This window comes from Pristis pectinata, chromosome 18 (assembly GCF_009764475.1).
Source record: "Pristis pectinata isolate sPriPec2 chromosome 18, sPriPec2.1.pri, whole genome shotgun sequence".
NCBI classification, from domain to species: Eukaryota; Metazoa; Chordata; class Chondrichthyes; order Rhinopristiformes; family Pristidae; genus Pristis; species Pristis pectinata.
In genome coordinates, this window is record NC_067422.1 from 8,729,297 (window position 1) to 8,752,810 (window position 23,514).

General features: G+C 38.9%; 1 protein-coding gene across 1 annotated transcript in view; it reads right to left on the reverse strand.

Moving 5' to 3' along the window:
• rptor (regulatory associated protein of MTOR, complex 1) overlaps positions 1 to 23,514 on the reverse strand; it is a 345,813-nt gene that overhangs the window by 251,759 nt on the left and 70,540 nt on the right. Inside the window, 1 exon segment of the mRNA XM_052032980.1 lies at positions 5,832 to 5,990. Coding sequence (XP_051888940.1) covers positions 5,832 to 5,990 — 159 coding nt within the window.

Below are 23,514 nucleotides of genomic sequence, written 5' to 3' on the forward strand. Positions count from 1 at the left end.
GAAATGAAGGCCAAGAGAGCTGTATTGCTTAAATGGAAGGAAACTACTCCCCCCCCACTCATGCTCAATGGTTACAGGATGTTATGTCATATCTAAATTTAGAGAAGATCCGTTGCTCTATTTCTGGATCTATTCTGAACTTTCAAATATTATGGGGACCTTTTTTGAACTGCTTTCAAAACCACTGATTTGGTGCTTAAAGTACAGATATTGGCCAATACTACTATGTCTTTAGGATGTTACAAACAGCTTTGGTTCTGGTAGTGGGGTTAGATTTTTTTTATATAATAAAATTATTCCAACTTATCAATATTAATTGTTATTCATCAATCTGAAGCATTGTGATTTCTAGTGTGATTCAATATAATCTATTTTGTAACATTGTTTTTCCCCCCTTTGTTTCATGCACTTTGTATTTTTTATTTGAAATTAATAAAAATATTGAAAAGCAGATTTGATACAAATGAATTGCACATTACACCATTTCTAACTGGGATTGGCATCACAAAGCCCAGGTCAAAATGGGACATAGATTTTCTATTCCTAAAGTCCATTACAGAAATCAGGCAGCTTCATATTCATTAATACTAGATTTTACTTGCATTTCCAGTGTTGTTTAAACTGACTTCATAGCCCCAAAGGTAACTTCTGACTTCATGATCTTTTTGATTTAGGCCTCTGAATACATACCCACAACCTATTGCATGACCAATACCAAAACTGAAATTTTGCCAGCAGACAACAATCAAGATTTTTTTAAAAAAAGTTTACAAGAAAGGGCTGAACTATTGCAAAAACATAACAATTGAATTAATCTGGAGAATTCAAATGCTCAGACCACTTGGAACATTTTAGATGTTATAATGTATATCCAATGAATTCCACTAGATATTACTTGAAGGCTGTAACTAGTCTGAAAAGATAAGAGCACAAACTGCACATGCAGAACTTAACTTCCAGTCTGCATTTTTGTTTTGTCTGTAAACTCACCCAGTGAAATCAGGTCATCTACTGCAGGCAAGAGAATAATAATTTGTGCACACTGCAGTATGATGCAACAGATTTCCTTTTCTCTAGCATATCTACAACAAACCCAATTGCAGAGGTTTTTCAAAGTGGACAATCCAATATGAAACTCCTGCCAGATGAAAAATGCAAAAGAGCAAAATCTTAGAAACTTGATACTTAGTCTAATTGTTATGCCTTGTATTCAACTAAAAGGTCATTGCCCTGTAATATATTTTGTCATTTTACAAAAGGGGTTACATATGGTTCTTTGGAAGTGACCTTAAGTGATCTTAAGTCATTCTGTATAATTATCTAAGTTAAACAGATCTAAACAAGTTTACCAATAAGGTATAAATAATTTTCAAATATTCAAGTAATAGATATCCTTCTAAGGCAAAAAAACCAGGAAATTTTGCCCAGTTGTGTCATCAAGAGAAGGTAGCATTACATCAAAGGAAGAAGCATAGAACATTGCCAGAAAAAAAAAATTTCAAAATTCAGCTGCAGATAAAACATTGCTATGGAAAGGAAAAGTAGAATACAATAGCTGTCTAATGGGAAACAAACTGTGGTAAAAGAGATTAGTATAGCACGGTATCGCTAGTATAGCTGATATCGTGACGCTATTACAGCGCCAGCGATCGGGGTTCGATTCCCATCGCTGTCTGTAAGGAGTTTGTACGTTCTCCCATGTCTGTGTGGGTTTCCTCCGGGTGCTCTGGCTTCCTCCCACATTGCAAAGACGTACGGGTAGGTTAATTGGGTTTAAAATGGGCGGCGGAGACTCGTTGGGCCGGAAGGGCCTGTTACCACGCTGTAAGTAAAATTTAATTTAAAATTTAAATTTAATTACAATGGTCAGCATGGACGTGATGGGCTGAAGGGCCTGGTTTCTGTGTTGCATGACTTTATGACTGTCTATGAAAAAGAGACTAAGAGCTTCAGGAGATCGATAAAAAGGAAAAGATTAGCTAAAGTAATGAGTTCCCTAGAGAATGAGACAGAAGAAATTACATTGGAGAACAAGGAAATGGCAGATAGATTAACCAAATATTTTATATCCATCTTCATGGAATAGGACACAGAAAGCTTCCCAGAAATAGTGGAGAGCTACAGGTCAAGAGTGAATGAGGTCAGAGAATTTGGTATTAGTTAAAAAATAAATATTGCTGAAATTAAATGGGACTAAAAGTTAATAAATTCCCAGGACCTGCTGACCTGCAGAAGGTGGTGGCTATAGAGTTGTTGGTTGACTATTGTTATCTTAACAAAATTCCATGGATTCTAAAATAGTTCTCTCAGATTTGAAAATAGGAAATGTAACCCCACTATTTAAGAAGAGGGAGGGAGAAAATGGGAACTGCAGGCCAGTTAACCTAATAACAGCAGTAGGAAATATACTAGAATATTTTATTAAGAAAATGGCAAAGAGCACCTGGAAAATAATAACTGGACTGGGAAGAGTCTACATAGAATTATGAAAAGGAAGTCCTGTTTGACAAACCTTTCACTTAGCAATATAAACATTTTAAAATTGGGTGGTGATGTGGGTTGCAAGGAGGATGCAGTGAGGCTTCAGGGAATAGAGCTAGAGAAATAGAAGGTCAGAATATATACTTTCAGTGGTAAGAAATTGAAATACGTTAATATTCAGAGGGATCTGGATGTACTTGTACACACATCACTAAGAGATACAGCAAGCAATCGGGAAACAATTGGTAAATTGGCTTTTATTGCAAAACGATTTTAGTACAAGATTCCAGCTCCAATTACACAAATCCCTGATGAGACCACATCTGAAATGTCATGCACAAATACTGTCTACCTGTCCACAGAATGGAGTGTAGCAAAAGTTCACCTGATTCCTGCAATGGCAAGTTTGTCATGTGAGCAAGGATTAAGATAACTGGGCCTAATTAAGAATGAGAGGGGATCTCACTGAAACATGTAATTCTTGAGAGACTAAACAGAGTGGATGCAGAGTTGATATTTCCCCTGTCTGGCATGATTTGAACTAAAGGGGAGCCATTCAATATGGAGGCGAGATGAAATTCCTTCACCTAAAGATTAGTAAATCTTTGAAATTCTCTGTCCATCTGGGTTGTAGAACCTGAATCACTGAGTATATTCAAGTCAACAATGGATTTCATCTCCAGAAGAGAAATGGCTGCTTGTCTGTGACTTTACCAATTTTTTTCAACCAACATTTTGCAGGCACTTGAAAATTATTTGCATTTCTCATTTTTTCTCTGTTTGGATTCTTCAGCTTTAGACTTCAACATCCCTATTTTTCACATTTCACCAAACACTGTGCTTAAAAAATGTTCCATCCATCAAACACCCAAGTCACCTTTAAAAGCTCAAACAAAAATCATCCCTCTTAAGTGCCTTACCCTATCCTATGGCCAAAGCAACTTTGTCAATCATTCTTCGTCAGGTGAGCATTTTGTTTAAAGCTTTCACAAAATGTCAACCAATTGCTTTGATTGAAATTGCTATCCCAAATGCTTCTTAATGGTATTAACAATTCACAGACTGAGCATGTTCCTTAGAAGTGTATGTGGTCAATTAGGTCAAAAAAAACAAACTGATGGAGGAAGTCAGCCAGTCCAGCGACTCTGGATCTGCTGTAAGTTAATCACAATTTTTTTTTTGAAAAAAAAGACAACAAAAAACACTTTTTAAATGTTAAAATCTATCCTATTTTATAACATATACTACAAAATAAATATCTAATCTGGAGCGTCATCTTTGCATTATACTCATTCCAAACACTAACTATACAGATGGCTGCATTTTATAAAACTTTACCATCATCCCTCTTTATAAGCTTTTACATTTCATAAACATACTTCAATCACTTCAGGATTTATCCATTAAGCTTCTCTTCTACCATCTGAATAGATTGAACAGTAGAAAGAGACTTTTAATGGGATGATTTTGGGAAAAGTGTCCAAAATACAGTGGTTGAAGAGAGCATAGAAAATCAAAAATTTCAGTTATATTTTAAGCTCAAACCCAATAACTGCATATCATATTAGTTGGCTTAACTCATTTAAAAGCATACGTGGTTAAAAATGCATGTAATGATTTAAACCTGAACTTGCTACACATTTTACATTCAACAAAACTATGGTGGTGGTGTTGCTGGTGAATGAATTAAATACAGGTGACCCCATATTACAGCAGTTCAAGCAATGGAAATTCACCCTTATAGAATTCACAAATCACCACCAAAAAATCTCAGATACGGAATAAAAATTTGCTCACAGAATTTGTGTGCCAATTTTTATTTTACTTTTAACTCTCATTTCTTGATGCATGCGCATATGATATGGCTTTGCGTTATGGAAAAATCACAAAGCCGGTGGTTTTCAGAGAATGTGGGGTCGCCTGTATGGAGTTCACAAGATCACAAGACAAGGGAGCAGAAGCTAAGATTGTGCCCTCTGGTCCTGGACTCACCCACCAAGGGAAACAGCCTAGCCACATCTACACTGTCTATTCCTTTCAACATTTTAAATGTCGCTATGAGGTCCCCTCTCATTCTTCTGTACTCCAGTGAGTACAGTCCAAGAGCCGACAAACACTCATCATACGTAAGCCCTTTCATTCCTGGAATCATCCTCATAAATCTATTCCTGGAATCATCCTCGTAAATCTTACAATTAAAATTTCTCTATTAACTTTTACAGGACTTCAAACAATAGTATCATGACATTTATGGCTATTAGTTTTAGAGGTCCTTCTTCCATACCATGCATGATTCCATAATACTGGGTGGTAGATAGGCAATCTATTCTGCCTTAAAACTATGAACTACAAACTCTGTTGTTGACCATTAATATCCATTTTATTCTGATTACCAGTCTATCTTAAAGCATTGAGATTATACTCAAAGCAAACCCCGGCAAAAGCTATTATAATAAGTCTGATCACAAAGATGCCCAAAGATCTTTTACAAATACTTGCTTATTGATCTCTTGTTTAAACATGACAGTACATCAATGATTCTGAAGTGGTACCGCACTATGACAAAACCTATAAATGATCCGTCAGTTTCTGAGCAAACCACCTTGAAACCAAACTAGTCCCATACTTGTATGTGGAAAGTAATATTAAAAGAAACTTTATTCTAAAGTTATAAGGACTTGACGAGGGACGAATGCACTATTCATACATGATCACAGGACACCTCCCAGGTTAACTCTATATCTAATTCCAAATTAGATATTAAGTTTAAAATGGTTAGGCAGATGAACAACGTCCTTAACTGTGGATACAGGACAGATTTCACATAGCAGTCACAAACTCTCCTTCCACCAAAACATAGAGAAAATCCTCCAAGCCAGACCTAGTTTATATTTTCAAATACAATCTTTTAAGCAATGTGCCCATTTTATACAAGAATACACACTTTCAACTGTACGTCTCCCCAGACAAGTCAAAGAATTTAAACTTATTTAATAATCAAGTCTCATTCCACAATAGAATTATACAGAAGCTGTGTGATTAACTATACTGTTAACCTGTAAATTCCTTGCTTTATTACATCACACTAATTCTTTCAACAAAAATACAAGCCCTAAAATCACAGAATAATTTAAACTTGAACACAAACTTGATGTTTTACAAAAGTTGAAGGATGAAAAATAAATGAAGTCAGCCATAACCTACTTAACATAAAATTTCTTAATTTATCAATGTTGTCAAATTAATTTAAATGATTAGCTAATATGCAAAATAGAGCCTTGCTGTTCGGACTTAATCCTGGGTATACCAGCTTTCAAAATAGACATGAAGAATACATAGACATTGATTACCTTATTAAATACCCAGATTTCACCATTTACAGTTGGTCTTGGCACTCCATGTCCGTTATAATGGAAAAGCACTCTTTCTTCCTTTGCATTACGTCTAAGGGAGGTGCAGAGTTTCTTAACTTCATCCACTGTTGGATCCAAGCTCTGCTTGTATCTGGCCTGATGAAAGGAAGAGAATATTTATTAACAAGCAGTGCAAAGTTTAGCATGTGAAAATGGGATACGTTTAAAACCCATTTCTTGCTAACCATACTCTGTTTGTGGAGGGGTTGGGGAGATAAAGTATAGAACTGAAATAACATTTTTGTTATGGAAGTACACAAATCATGAACTGAAACTTTATGAAATGCAACATTAAGATCAGAATGCTTCTCTGATTTGGGTGCTGGATTAGCAAATGCACTTTACAACATTGAGCTTTGGTAACAAATAGAGACGAGTCCACTGCATGAAAGTACAAGTCCACTGCATGAAAGTACAACTGCAAGACCCTAGATTGGAATGAAATAAAGTTGCAAACACTTTCACAAGTAATTAGTGGGAAAGGGAGAGGATGGTGAGCAGGGCAGGAAAGTATATTTGGCAGCAACCAAAAGGGAAGGAATGCTGAGAAGGAGAAACAAAAATTCAAATTTCTGATTTGCATCAACATTGCCACTTAATGCTTCTTGCTCTAAATACTGACTGCACAAATCTTGTCTTCCAATGTTTACATGGCGCTTCACATTTTTCATTTCCCTCCAGTCTACTTTTCAGTAATGCCACTGATCAACCCCTACACTGATCAGTTACAGCTGCTATTTGCTTAACTTCCAGTGCTCTATGTAATCACTGCTCATAGTAATTGCATGCAAAAATACAATGATGAAAAGCAGCAAACATTTTTAGCATTGCCCGACAACTTTTAAAAGGGTGTCATCTTCAATCCAGTCCTTTAACATCAAAGTGCTCTCATATTTCTTGTGCCGATAGGGACCTCAATCTTGAAATCATACTACTAACATTATCAGAACATTAATGGGCTTCTAGTGCAAAGCTTTTGAAAGTAGGAAGATACAAGTGCTATTTGGTCATAATTGGGCCAAGTTGCAGCACATCATATTTTCTCATCAATTTTAGATTGTAGGCATCATTAAACTTCCATATTAAGTAACCCTGGCTCCCCAACATCAAATCAGCTAGATGAGCATCAGCATGATACATTCAATTTATTTTACATATTTATTTGTTCACAGGATCTGGACACAGATGTTGCAGACATGACTAGCATTTATCACCCATTCCCCAGAAGCTCCCTGATCCAAGAGATTTGCATGCTATTTCAGATGGGAGCTAAGATTCAAAATTACACAGGGAATTCCTATTAAGATTTGGTGAGATTTCCTCAACTAGAAATTGCCTTTAGCAAGGCTACGTGTCCTTAGAGGTTAAATGGAGCACAATGAGGTTTATGACTCCATTTGCTCTGGTTTTCATTCTACCAAACCTATGCACGATATCTGTGTAACATTTAAAACAACATGCAGTGAACTTAATAAATCTGACTAGAAAGCTAAATATGAACACACTAAAGCACTTTTAAGTTCAAGTTATTCACAATTTCAACTTCCAAGTCCAGGTTAAAGGATTATTTCATTACAATTACCTTAAAATTTAAATTCATGGTTTATAACTAACAATTATGAAAATATTTTAGTACTTATCAAACTCTCATACAAACTGACCTAGAATAGAAGTAAAGGTGGCCAAACCCTTTGAAGTAGTAGGTGGGTCGAAAAGCAGTCATCAATAATACTGGCTTTCAGCGTGATACTACAGCATGTAAGAATGAGCAGTTACTTAAATTTTTGTATCGTGAACTTTAGGTTCACGTGGAGGCTCCAATGCACAGGATCGCAAAAGGCTGCAGAGGCTTGTAGACTCAGCCAGCTCCATCATGGGCACAAACTGACACACCCTCCCCCCCACTCCATCAAGGTCACGTTCAAGAGGCAGTGTCTCAAGGCGGCGGCATCCATCGCCAAGGACCCTCACCATCTGGGATATGCCCTCATCTCTTTACTAACATTGGGGAGGAGGTGAGGTACAGGAGCCTGAAGACCCACACTCAACAATTTAGGAACAGCTTCTTCCCCTCTGCCATCAGATTTCTGAATGGCCCATGAACACTACTTTGGTATTTCTTTTTTTATATTGTTTATTTTATAATTTATAGTAATTTCATGTCTTTGCACTGTACTGCTGCCGCAAAACACAACATATAAATCAGTGATAATAAACCTGATTCTGAGGTACATGTGGCACTCCTCAGTGCGACGTAACAGAATGCTGAGAAAGAAGTACAAATGTCAAAGATACATTATCACCGAGCTTTCTATAAAACCCACAAGAAAGGGTTTAATTATTTATAATGCATTCAGGCAAATTTTAAAGCAAGCTCTGATAATCCAGCATCTGATCATTCAGAAATCTCAATGGTTCAGCATCTGGCTCACCAGGTAATGTTGACTGCGCTCCCTTCTGACTCGACAGGACTCCGGTTCGCATGCACCCTTTTATCTTGCCTGAACCCCATTCTTGCACTCCTTTTGACTCTCCCCGGTTCCAGATTCCCTTCCGATTCACTGGGGGCCCCATTTCCCAGGCTCTCTTCAACCTGACCAGGGTACAGTTTCCCACACTCCCTTTAAATTTACTGGGTTGACTGGGAAATTATAATACAATGCAGCATCTTTAAAAAAAAGTGAATTAAAAATGCATAGATATGGTCATAATGAATAACATCAAATAGTCCAGAAAATGTGTGTCCAGCACCAAAGCCCTAGCGTGCCAGATTAGAGTTTAACTACAATATAGGACGTGGATGTTTACTTCTAAAAAATGACGTTAGAATTTAAATTTGACTAACCTCCCCGAAAAGACAAGTCATATTCTTACATCTGGCCCCTCCAATTCAGTTCACAAGGAACTGCCATGTCTAAATCCAGTATACATATTCTAAAAACATCACCGAACACCACTCTCTCAATGGGGCACTGCCACCTCCTCCAAATCTTCTACACCTTCTCCGTTTTATTCAACCTGGCATTCCGCCTACCCATCCCTTCCTACACTCCCAAATTCAAGCTGATCCTGTATCGCCAATTAATGCTGGTGCTCTTGCATTTCCCTTCCACTCCACTTCAATAGCGCTGATAGCTTCTGCTTCTTCTCCCTCAACTAACTACAATCCATTCCTTCCACTTCCTCCTTCAGTGTCACACAAGACCACATCATTGCTCTTATTCAACACTACATATTACATTATCAATACAAGTCCTGATATTCTTTACTCCCATGCATTGCTGCTATCCCTCCTTTCGGTGATGTCCATCTTCCTCATGGATCTATTTGCTTAAACTGTCTTCCCTTTTCATTCCCCTTTCAATCACATCCACTGACCCAGATATTCTTTCATTGTCATCTGCTGTTTTCCCTTCCCTCCATTGCCACCCACTTTCCTCTTTGATGGGTAAATTGTTGCTTAAAGACAAATGGACAAGTATTTATACAAGGTCACATATTTGTTCTCCAAAAACATTTCCTCTTCATAATTACAAGGCAATAATGCCAGTCTAAACTAAATGTTAACATCTCACATTGCATTAGATCTTTTTCACACAAGGAACAGAACTCGCTCAAGTCAATGACACAAAACACACAAAAATACTGGGAGTCAGCCACATTACACCACAGGAGTCGGTAAAACAGAAATAACTCAAAGATGAACTGAATTCAAAGTCAAGATGGCATCAAAGCTGGCAAACCAACATCCATTTTTTCCTACAGATATGTTCAAAATGTATGCAGAGACAAAGACCACAAATGCTGGAAACCTGCAATAAATTAGACAAATTGAAGCTTCTGAGACAAGGTTAAGCAAAAGTTTAATTCAACTTTAACTTTCCAGATGCTGACAATCCCCAAGTTTCAAAATTTCATCTGCAAATCAGTCAAGCTTGCCACCTCCAATGTTCCAACATCAATTTACCATGCATACCATCCACCGCCGTTGTAATCCACTATACTGCTTCAAGCCATTACAACCCTATCCCTCTCCTAATTATCATTAAGCCTCTTGGACCATGTCCCAAAACTCCTTTCTGCAAATATTGTCTATTTTATCTTCCTTCCGCTACTACAAATGCATTTCTCATGTAGAATGCCTTCAGAAATTCACAAGGTATTATCATAGGTTGAGCAGCATGTGGTAGAGGAAAGGAATTGTCGATGTTTCAGACTGAAATCCTGCATCAGTCCTGATGCAAGGTTTTGACCCAAAACATCAACAATTTCTCTCCCCCCTCCCCACAGATGCTGCTCGACCTGCTGATTTTCTCCAGCAGATTGCTTGTTGCTCTAGATTCCAGCATCTGCAGGTCTCTTGTGTCTCCACTGTACTAGTTATTGACAAGATATGGAAAAGAAATGCTCTTTGAAAAATGATCTTCCAAGAACATATGGTGTTTGTAATTTAGGTATCATTACCTATGACAAATGTGCAAGTGGTGATGTTCCCATATGCTTGCTGGTCTCATCTTACTTGAGGGCAGCAGTTTACAGGATTGAAAAGTGCTATAGCATTAGCCTCAGCAAGTAACTGCAGTGCGCTGGTGGTGGTTCAACCATAATCTTATTTAATGGCACAGCAAGCTTACGGAATCGATGAACTGACTCTTACTCCTGTTGGTTATGTTCTTATGCTCGAGATAGTCCCTGTCTGGCACTTTTGTGTTGCCAATGTTGCTATCCACTTAACCGCCCATACCTGAATTTTGTCTTGGTCCTGCTGGGTTAAGCACGAACTGCTTCATTTGCTGTGGAGTTAAGATTAGTGTATTCTGAGTATCTTAAATAAACAGAAGTAAACAATTCCTGCTTCATATAATTTATGAATTGCTCTTTTTGTGCTCCACTATTTACTTCCAGCAGATATGCCGACACATTAGTTGCACTAAGATAGTGTGAGTGCTACATGAAATCAACTAAATTACAAAAGAAACTAAACATTAATGACACCTGTATATTTTACACTAATTCTCTAAAGCTTATAATGTACGAGAAGATGACAAAAAAATGAATCTTTTAGTTTAACGCTTTAGCTTACAGAGCATTTTCTTTTTAACAGCAGGATACTTCCAATGTTATCCAAGCTCCAACCACAGGGAGTTTTCCCTGAAAGTGTGATACACAGAACAAAAAGGGATTAAGCTCGTTTAGAGGTGATGCATGCTATTTGCTTCACTAAATTCTTAGTGCAGACTTGCTGCTCTCTGATACTGATACCAAATGCATGCAGGGGAACCCTCAAGTTCATTGACAGCCACAAGTTGAAATTCATTACTTATTGATGGGGAGGGTGCAGGGAAAGCTTAGTGTTTCATTATGATATTCATCTGAACACTGAAAATGACGTGTCAATGACAAGATTTCAAAAAAGTTAAATATCTGTTTTGTTTGTTTCAGAAAAATTACAGCAGTATATGACACTGAAATCAATTTATACCATTCTGCAAAATGTCAATTAATACTAATTTCTGTGGCTTTAATGAATATTAGAATTATATCAAAATTGACAGGGATTCTCCCTCAATGCTGAGGAGACTCAGTACTGATTGACCAGGTATAACAAGGACTTTTTGTCTAAGAAACATTAAATTGCTCATTAACTTCCCCTCCCTTTTTAGTTCTGGGTCACTTCCTTCTTTCCTCCAAGTTCAAGCTTGAAGATTTCTCTTTTCCCTGCTAAGAATTTCCAATGCCCATTCCACAACCAACAGTATTGCACAAGCTGCCCGTCTTCTCTCATCCCTTTCCTGGTTCAAAGACTCAGTCTTTCCAACATCGCCTTTCAAATATATCCATTGACCCAGAGACAAGTGCAACTTCATAAAGCTCTTACAAAATCTGGAATTCCCACCCACGCTCTACAACAAGGTTTCATCCCTTTCTAAAGAAGTGTAGTATTAGGTACTAGTGAGAAATAGCAATGGAAGCAGGTTAGGAACTACAGTACAGCAATTTATGTTTATCTTGGCCACCATTTTCAAAATGCAACAAAAACGTTGGTTTGATTCTCTTGACCATACTTGGAGACAGGTCAAATATTCTCTATTTATCCGTTGAATGGGAAATGCGATAAGGAGCACAAAGAACGCAAATCTGCACAATAGGTTATGCATTTACTCTGATGTGTCAATGAATACATATCAACTAATACCTTATTTTACTCTCTCATTGCACATCCAGAGTAGGTGGCTTGAAGGAAAAAAAATTGATTACAACTTTAACATGCCAAGCTTGTCCTCAAATTCTCTTTGGTCATTTTTAAATAATGTCTTACGTGGTGTGACCCAGAATAAATTCTATCACCTAAAGCAGGATTTACTCATCTTAAGCAGCCTCCTGTAGATTAAAATAGAGCAGTGAAATTGGTGAGCACTGTTTGATCATATGCATTTTAGCCTTAGATTTCTCCTGCTGCATTGAGTCAAGGTTACACAAATAATTTCAATACTATTCTTTACTGAATAATATTTGAAAACAGAGCATGTTTATTAAAAGAATACCATAAATTATATCTTATTTTCCTCCATACCATAAATGATATCTCATGTTTCATGTAGAAAGCTAGTACTGAAAGAAAAATTAATCTAATCACCTTTTACCCTCATTTAATCCCAATCTGGAGAATGATCCAAGTACAGATCTATTGCGCTTAAGACACGGTAGTGTAGCAGTTAACGTAACATCATTACAGCGCCAGCGATCGGGGTTCAATTCCTGCGGCTGTCTGCGTTCTCCCCATGCCTGCATGGGTTTCCTCCAGGTGATCCAGTTTCCTCCCACATTCCAAAGACATCTGGGTTAGTAGGTTAACATGGGTGTAATTGGGCAGCGCGGGCCCGTTGGGCCAAAGGGCCTGTTACCGTGCTGTATAAATAAAGTATTTTTATTTTTAAATTAAACAATTAAAGACATAGTGACAGAATATATGCAAGAGGAAGTTCCAAGCCAGTTTATGTACTGCGTAGACCTAGAGTCATGGAACACACAGGCAAGTGCAGATGCTGGAATCTGGAGCAAAAAGCAATCTGCTGGAGGAACTTGGTGGGTTCAGCAGAATCAGTGGGGGTGGGGGGCATGGGGGGGGTGGAGAAAGAGGAGAAAAGAGAAGGAATTGTTGATGTTTCAGGTTGAAACCCTTCATCAGGGAGTGAAGAGAGGACATAGCCAGTAATAAAGAGGAGTGGAAGAGTGGTGAGACATGGGCCAGTAGGTGATTGATGGACCGAGGAGTTCCAGCTGCCTTTTTTTTGTCTGCCTATCATCCACATGCCTGTCTCCCAACTTCATTCCTCCCCCTTCCCTACCTGGCTCAATCTACCCGTCATCCTTCACCTCTCCTCAGTCCACCACTCACCTACTGGCCTGCATCTCATCACGCCCCCTCTCCTCTTTATACTGGGTATCTCCCCTTGCCACTTAGTCCTGATGCAGGGTTTCAGCCTGAAAATGTTGACAATTCCTTCCGCACCCCCCCCCCCCCCCCCCCATAGACCTGTCAAGTTCCTCCAGCATATCGTTTGTTGCTCCAAAGTCATGGAACTGTTTCCTTCAAAGGCTAATCCTTGATGTGGTTCATGAGACAAATAAAATAAAATGTGATCTTCAAAGCAGTCAGATTTCCAAAGCTCTTAGAAACATGCATCTCACTCGCAAGTTGGCATTTAAACTGCAGTGCATCTCAACAAAGAACCCATAAAGCATAAGAATTAAAGAGTTGAGAAATTATACTAACACATTAATGCATACATGGCAGCAATGTAAATGCAAAAGAGCTAAGTGCCAATTTCAAATGTGTCACACCATTCAGCTGCTGTGCAAACCAAAATGTATTTTGTGATTTATAATTCAGGGTTTGTAACAGAACACACACACTTTGCAAGCTAGTTGTAGGTATTAGTGCATTTTATTTCTAAAATTTGATGATAAAGTTTGATTGAAAATCTACTTCAAAAGGACCAGATGGATAAAAAGAAGAACCTGCTGCTCCTCTGGAAGCACTTGTTCTCACAAACCTTTGAGTTACGGAAACACTCCATGTCATAACGTACACTTTGAACAGAGGAAACAGACTGTACCAGCAGCAATACTTTGAGAACATTTTAGCACAAGTTTTCTCCCCCCCCCCCCCCCCCCACTTTCAGGCGAAGCCTTTGAACAAGGTAATAATGATCACATACATGAAGGTTATTGAAAAGTAAAATATTGATGTTGTCAGCATTCCGATGAAAGGTCATTGCCCAGAAATGTTAACTGTGTTCTTTCCCCTTCATTGATGATGCCTGACCTGGTTAGCTCCTGCGATGTTTTCTAATAGTTCACAACAATTAGATTTAATTAGCATACATTTTAGCATTTGTTGATACTTAAAGCTTTCCATTTATAGTTATTTTTGTTACAAAACTTTGGTCTCTATTTGATATTTTGCCAATCCAAATAGTTTGTGATGAAAAGCAAAACACTACAATAACTGCATGAAATCATAGCACGATTTCAACTCGGCCAAGTGTTAAACATAGAGTCCAGGTCATATGCATTCAAGGTAAATAAGGGGCAATTTTGAGCCCAGATGAAAAGATAATTAAGGAAAACTGACCTCAACATCTGTTAAGTCAGGGTTTCACACAAGGTGTGGAATATACAGGTAGATTTGACGAAAAAAAAATGGACCTTGGCACCTCAGGATTTGCACATGCTAGTACGTCACCCTCCCATACTTATACAAACACCAACAGTCTGGCTGGGTAACACATGCTTAGCATTACAGTATAAAACAATGCCCACTGTCCTCTGAATTTATCTAGTCTTAAAGGAGGCTGCTCATGTTTTTTTTCCCCCAAATTACCCATGCTCTAATCAGATATTTAGTGGATTAGTAGAATATGCTACATGTTGTATACAGTGAGTACACTTCAATAGTATTTCCTTGGTGGTAAAATGCTTTCTGACCTACTGAATTTACGAAGAAGTATACAAAGTCTACTTGTTCTTCAGAAATACATTTTAATCTCTCCCAATAACATCATCTGTATTTCCTTCTGGTATTATAATGTTTTCTGTACTGGCCAATGCAAATGAGCCAAAGGATCTGCTTAAGCCTCAATGAAAATCGGCTGTCCTTCAGAGGATGAGCAGCTTACTGCATCCGCAGCTTACTATCACTTAGGGAACTATATCGCAGTGCTTCGATTTTGTTTTGGTTGAAGGCATTGGCATTCTGGCACTTTCTCAAAAGGAGCAAAATCTCGTCTGAAGATACTCATTAGGCTATGAAATGCATATCTAGGTATGTAGAAAGAAAAAATTACCCCAAGCAGTGCAAGGGTTTACAGTGCAACTACTTAGACACATCAGCGAAGTAATAATGCAGTTTGTACGTCACTATCCTCTTGATCACCACTTTTGTGTGGCTGACTCAGAGCAAAATTATAAATCTAGTTTAAGCTACGTTAACCAGACTAATGCTCAATGAAATTAAGTTCATCTCTATCATGTCACCATCAAATTTATGTAGATCACTGAGCTTGTGGTCTGTACTTTGATCGGGGTTGCCACAGTTACTTTCTAATATATCCTTTGCACATCAAGATATTGCAGAGGTCATATCCTATTTGAATTGGATTTAGAGCCTTCCATACTTTATACAGGAGGACAAAATCAACAGTCTCTATCAGAATGAAACTGTCATTTGGAATTTCCAATCTATGTTTTCTTCCAAATTGCTGTGTTGGCTCCACCCCACAAGATAACCCTCTCAGCTGATGGAGCCTTGTACTTTATCACTGACCATATAAAATGTCAAGTGCACTTTAGTACCAAATCTGGGACCAACCATGAGACAAATCCCTCTTTGACCTACAATGCATATAATTCTTTGGCAATTTGATTGCTGACCTAGTTCCAAGGGCTAATTACTGCTGTGGAAATACATCTGGTCTTAAAGGATCACTTTCTAGCATTTTAATGATTTTGAATAAGCCCTTCACACTGTTTGCTTATCAGCTCATTTTTTTTAGGTTATATTTCAATAGTAGGCAATAAGGACGGTAGTTGGAAAGACCACGAGAGTACATGAATAACTTGAAATCCAGTGCAGCTGTCGAGCACAGCACTTGCATTTATTAACAAGTGTGCAGTTTTTAAAATCAGAAGGAATTTTTGCACTCTAAAAAGGCACTCTGATGCTGAAATTTCAAATTAGAATTGAATGGTGTAATTCTAAAACTGGAGGTGCTAGATTACAATGACAGTGAGGGAGGGTGGGGGGGTGGAGGAAAGAACCCAAGGACTAGTCTGTGGGCACAGCTCGAGTACAGCACTTAAGTAAAATAGTACTGACTCTTGTGACATAATAGTAGATTAAGCTCTTAAACATCTTCACCTTCACCTTTGTGCAAGTGAAAAGAGCTTGTTCCAGACATCTTTTTTCCCTAGGAAAATGATCAAGATGCATCTCCCTCCCCACTATTATTTAGCTCACAGTCAGACATGGGAATCATCCCTCCCTCGTCCCTCCTTTCATGAAGATACCACAAATTCACAACCTCTGACTACAGACCATATTACTCTTTATTAAAATGCCTTGATGCCCTGTGGCCCAGCTATACAATTTGCTTCAGTGTGACTTGCAAAGGAAAATTGGGAAAACATGTCCAAAGTTGCTTCAGCATTAAGTCCAGCTCTGCAGTTCTACCACATCTAGTTGTGAACGGCGGTGAACAATTAAACAGCTAACAGGATAAGGTTCCCAGAATATTCCCATTCCCATCGATGGCAGGGTCCAGCATGTGAGTGTTGGAGGCAAAGCAGAAACATTCATAACCAAATCCAGCCAAAAGAGCCAAATACATGATGCATCTCCGCTTCCTCCTGAGATCCCCACATCACAGAAAACAACCTTCAGCCAATTCTATTCAATCCAAGAAATGACCAAGAACAATGGATACAGCAAAGGTTATGGGCCCAGATAACATCCAAGATTTAGGACTGAAGATTGAAGTTCTAGAACTAGCTGCGGTTCTAGTGAGCTGCTCCAGTACAGTTACAATACTGACATCTACTGATAATGGGGAAAATTGAATAGGAATGTCTTGTTCACAAAAAAGCAGGACAAATCCAATCTAACTAATTACTGCCTAGTTTAGCTCAATTATCAGCAAAGTGATGTAAAGTGTTATCTACAATAATGTCAAGTGTCACCTGTTCCACAAATCAGTGTGGATTCCATCTATCTAGAGGCACAGTAAATGTGATCTTCACCTTGCAATAGCTCCAAGTAAAAAAAGCAGAGAGCAGCCACTATACATGGTTTTCTTCAACTTCACTAATGCTTGACTCCATCAGAAGGGACGGTGGAACACTCAGGTTTAGTTGGCCATAGACGTTTGCCTCTATTTTAAGTTTGTTCCACAGCAGCATGCAAGCCATGATACCAATCAATGGGTCAACAATTGAATCAATCTCAGTGAATACTAGTGTCAAACAAGATTGCCATATTGCCCTGACACTTTTCTGAATCAGATTTATCATCACTGACATATGACGTGAAATTTGTTGTTTTGTGGCAGCAGTACAGTGCAAAACAAAGATCTATAAATTACAAAAATAAATAAAGTGTCAAAAAAAAATAATGAGGTAGTGTTCATAGGTCGTTCAGATATCTGATGATGGAGGGAAGGAAGCTGTTTCTGAATTACTGAGCGTGGGTCTTCAGGCTCCTGTAACTCTGTAACTCCTCCCTGATGGTAGTAACAAGAAGAGGCATGTCCCAGATGGTGACGGTCCCTAGTGATGGATGCCGCCTTCTTGAGGCACCGCCTCTTGAAGATGTCCTCAATGGTGGGGAGGGTTGAGCCCATGATGGAGCTGGCTGAGTCTACAACCCTCTGCAGCCTCTTGCAATCCTGTGCATTGGAGCCTCCATACCAGGCAGTGATGCAACCAGCCAGAATGCTCTCCACTGTTCAGCTATAGAAATTTGTAGAAGTCTTCGGTAACACACCAAATCTCCTCAAACTCCTAACGAAGTAGAGCTGCTGGCATGCCTTCTTCGTGATTGCATCAATGTGTTGGGCCCAGGATAGATCCTCTGAGGTGTTGATGCCCAGGATTTTGAAGCTGTTCACCCTTTCCACTGCTGACCCCTCAATGAGGACTGGTGTGTGTTCGCCTGACTTTCCCTTCCTGAAGTCCACAATCAGTTCCTTGGTCTTGCTGATGTCGAGTGCGAGGTTGTTGTTACAATACCACTCAAACTGCCAATCTATCTCACTCCTGTACACTTCCTTGTTGCCATGAGATTCTGCCAATAGTGGTGTCATCGGTGAAGTTATTGATGGTGTTTGAGCTGTGGTTAGCCACGCAGTCATGTGTAGAGAGCGAGCAGTGGGCTAAGCACCCTCTCACTACAATATTGTATATTACCTCCAATAAACTTCAAGAATGGAGCCAACCCTTAGTGAAACTGTTTATCCTATTCCAGATGCAAGGTCACCCACAAAACAGCAGTGGAAGCAAGTCATCCTCATCCCAAGGGACTGCCTAACTCACCAAAAACCTGCTCACCATTTCCAATTTTATTTTGTTTCACCTGCTCACCAATGCCCAGTTGCGTTGAATTTCACTGCGACCATTTGGCTCCTGATCACATCACAACTTTGATTCAAACATGGACCAAACCGCTGAATTCCAAAGGCGAGATTGAAGTGATTGACCTTAACGTCATTTGATGAGACCGCATTTGGTGGACCGTGGCATCAATGACCCCTGGGAAAACAAGTCAAAAGGCATCAGGGGGAAAACACTCCAGTGTTTGAAGTCATCCTTCACGCAAGGGAAGGTGGTTGCAGCTGCTGGATGGCAAATCAGCCTGGCCCCAGGACATTGCCACAGGAATTCCTTCCTTCAGAAGATCACAAGTAGGGATTTTCAATAATGATTGCACAATGTTCAATTTCACTCACAGCTCTTCAGGAAATGAAGCAGTCCATCCCTGCATTCAGCAAGATCTAGACAACATTCAGGTTGATTAGCGGCAAGCAATATTTGTGCCACAACTGTGCCAGGCAATGAACAGCTACAAAGAGAGAGAGTCCAATCACCTATGCTTTCCAACCAAGAATATCACCAATGCCAAGATCCCACCATCAACATTGGGGGGGGGGGGTTCACCACTGACCACAAATTCAACTGGAACAGTGCCACATAAACATCATAGTCAAAAGAGTAGGTCAGAGGCCACCTATCCTTCAGGAAGTGGGTGATCTCCTGGCATCCCAAAGCCTTTTCCACTATCTACAAGGCAGAGGTCAGGAATGTGATGGAACACTCTTCACTAGGCTGGATGAGTGCAGCTCCAATGTCTATCAAGAATTTTGACACCACCCTGGACAAAGGACTACTTGACTGGCACCCTCTCTACCACCAGTGCACAGTGGCTCTAAGATATCCCATCAACAAAATACACTGCAATTGCCTCAGCTATTCCAACAGCACCTTCTGAATCCACAGCCTCTATCACTAATAGGGGGGCAGCAGATACTCAACACCACCACCACCTGCGGGTTCCCCTCCAAGTTGCATGCCATCCTGTCTTGGAAATATAGTACCAATCCATCATTGTGGGTCTAAATTTTGGATATCCCTACCTAACTGCACCATGGAAGTTGCTTCACCCAGAAGGAATGCAGTGGGTCAGGAAGGCAGCTCACCTCATGGAGAATTAGGGATAGTCAATAAATGCTGGCCTTATCAGAACCCAAAAAAATGAATAAAATAATAAATGCACAGAGCAAGAACGACAACAGTGCAGTAGAATAAATGTTTTACTAAGTCAAGTTAACCAAAGTAAACAGACTAAGCAACTTACAGTTGCAGATCAACAAGGCCAGAGACAAAAAGTGCGCGAATCCCTGAAGTCTCGTGCCAGTAACATCCCTCATGTAGGAAAGTGTAATCGCTCTGAGGAGCAAATTGAGTGACAGCAGCGCATGCATGCGTACAGGTGCGCGCATGCATACTTGCCTCGTTCTCGCAATCATCCACTGAGCGATGGACCGACAGGCACACGCATGTGCACAGGTGCACACATGCGCATTCGCCACGTCCTCTGTACAGTTCAAAGCCTACTGCCTATGGAGGGACCATTTTTCATAATCCCATTTCATTTCCCTACAAAACAAGAGATAGATGCACAACAGGACAATAATGAAGATTAAACCTGGTAATATCTAAAGGCGCACTTAATAGATACTTGTGCTTTCCAAGATTAATTGAAATTCGTTTCATGCAAAACTCTTTGCACCAGAGATGTTAAGTTCCCTACCTGCATTATTGCCTGATCCAACTGCCCCTTGAGCTTAAACAGTGTTTAAATGAGTTCTATACATAAGGCTTCAACAGTAAAATGATGCTGCTCAGCGAGTAGATGCATTCTCAGAAAGCCACTGAGTTATGAATCACAGGTTACTGACATGGGAAGGTTATTCCAGCAATTTCTCAAATAGTTATGTTATGAACCAGATCTTTTCAATATGCATTTTATATCCTTTAGTAAGGCTGAAATTCACAGCAAATTACCTCAGTGGATTGGGAACAGGAGAAGAAAATCAAACAAATTTTGCTTCAAGGTTCAACTGTGACCCAATTACTTCAAAACAATAACTGTTTGAAAAGTTTGTAAACTGAATAGCATTATTGATCAACACTAGTTTGACTTTCCAGAACATTAAAACACAACTGTTAACTCTGGAACAATTATTATACTCCCAACAATAGACTGACAAGTACTTATGCTTATCTGCAAAGATAATTTACTCATTCTCAAAAATTAAAAGGCCAAAGAGGGCTTTTTTGTCCCTTAATGTAGCCCTTCCAAAATTACTACTGTTGATAAAGTACCTCACTTCATTAATGATTTTTTTTAATTGGAGCCTCCCATTATTTTCTTTAGTACTTGGGGCTGAGGCACATCAAAAATACCAGTTTCATTCCTGCTACATTGAAGTCCCATTAAAGTGCATTAAAAGGAAACACGAATATAGAATGGTCACAAGTGAAATTTTAGCAAGGAAACAGCGACTCCCTCTGAATGGAAACCAGACAGCCACTCACCTTGACACCTTTGAGATATAAATCCTGTGTCTTTAGCCTTAAAGATGAATAATTCAAATGCTATCTGGAGCAAGTTGGGAACTTAGTAGTTCACTCTTCTTTAGGAAAATGTAGTTATTCATTCACCCCTGTTACTGCATACAAAACCACTAAAAAGCACAAACTAAACATCAAAACTGGTGGCAGATCAGAATAAAAGAAACAAAATCCCTATCAACTCCTAAATTGATAAATTGAGAAAAAATTTCAATTGTTATAGTACAAATTCAAAGACTATTTGCTCTGGGGAAAATATTAATTGATCTCCCTTCTTTTAATCTAGGGAGCATTCCAATAACCATACCAGCATACAACCATTTACTCAGTTACAATCTAAGAATCTTTTGTCACTTTGTAATTAACACACTAACTCAAAATGGCTTCACATAATGAAACGATTCTGGCAAAAGCACATTAGAGCTGAAGTCTAAGCATGCTGCTCAGCATGACATCACATCGAATTTGACTGTTCAGGCTCTATTGCAATGCTGTTAATTTGTACTGGATTCCAGTAAGTTAGAAGCTCTGTGACAGCCTCTGCTCCCCAGTTAACACTACAAAATCCAGTCCACGTGCCCTAACAGCAGAATCATATACCAAGTAGACAGTACAGGAAAAGGAGTGTTGTTCCTTCTTCATTTAATTTTAACCTATATAACCACATATATAGCTGGGACTCAGACTGTAGACAGGAGGTTGGTAATTTGATTGTAGTGGGGAAACAAAATACTTTTTATTTTAGATTTTTAAACTGGAAAAGGAAGGTCTAAAACTCTCTCAATATGGCAGGTTAGTGGTTGAGGTAGAGCACTTCAGTGGAAAAAATTAGGTGAAGAGATTCCATATGAAAACATTAAGCAGTCTTTAACTTTTGAATATTTACAAGCCCATTGCAGTTTTCCTGTCTCACCAGGCAATTTAACTCCTAAACCAATATTCAGCACTATAGCAAGAAAAAGGGAGTAAACAGAATAACTGTTCAGCTACGTGACGAGTAACTCTGGTCATAGAAGTTGCATTAAAAAAATTAATTCCTTTGAGTTAGTTCATTATAGATCAAGTCCATTCTATCACTGACTACAATGCCCTTCATTTTCTTTTTCAGGTCATACTTACAGTAAGTGCAAGTTTGAAACATTATACTCATCAGAAGGCATCTATTTTAAGGCCTATCGATCCATTTAAAAATAACTTAATGCTACATTACCACAGGATGTCTTTTCCTGATCGATAAAGGAATGTATCAGGACACAAACACTAGGAGTGGCCCTACCTGTTCATCTTTTTGCAAAACACAACAGTGGTGGTGGTGTATCAAGTGGTTTAATGCAGCACTAATGCACAATTGGTACTGACACCATGGCAATGTGCTAATTTGGTAAACATTCGCACAAAATGGATTCTAATCCCAAAAAAAAGCTGCAGAAGCTAGCAATCTGAAATAAAATCTAGAAATAGTCGGTCAAGTAGAATCTGTGAAGAGGTAATCTGATTCGACATTTTTAGTCAATGACATGTCATCAAGACACATTTCGGATCTGATGAAAGGTCACTAACCCAAAAATGATCTCCTTCTCTCCACAGATGCCACACGAGCTGTGGACTATTTCCACAATTGCCCGTTTTTAATGCAATGTGGTTTATATTATCCTGACCACTGAAATAACAATTACATTTTAAAATTATTTAGTATTCATACGTAACAAAAATCATAGATGTGCAAGATAGCAAAGGAATGAGAAGCATTGGTCCTTCCTTGCTTCACCAAACGATTACAGGATGAAAGGTGGCCATTCAACCTGTTGAGACCAGAGAAGTTCATGAAAGATCAAACCAGCCAGTCCCATTGCCTTACCCTCTCTACATAGGCCTGCAAGTTCTTTTTTCAGATCCACATCTACTTCCCCTACAAACCTTACAACACTCCACTTTGAAGTGTTCAATTGGTCATACAGATTTGAAAGAGAGAAAACAAAAAGAGTTCCAGATTTCTGTTACCCAAGTGAAATACTTCCTGGCAACAGCTGAGAATAGCTACTCCACCTTTTTCTGAACTCGCCCAAATATATATCCTAACAACAAATTTATTTTAAAGATCTCAATGAGATTTTACTAAATTAATCTATATTTGCAAGACCAGCATTTATCATTCTTCACTAATTGCCCTTAAAGTAGTGAAATCATAGAACTGCATCAGCACAGGAGGCAACCATTTGGCCCATTGCACCAGCTTCAGCTCAAGTCAAGAGGAATCCAGTTAGTCCCATTCCCTGGCTTTTTCACCGTAGCCCTATGATTTTTTTCCTCCCACAAGGATCCACCCAATTCCCTACTGAAACTCACAATTGAATCTGCTTCCACCACCCTTCCAGGCAACAAATTCTTGATCACGACTACTCAATGCATTAAAAAAAACACTTCCTTGTGC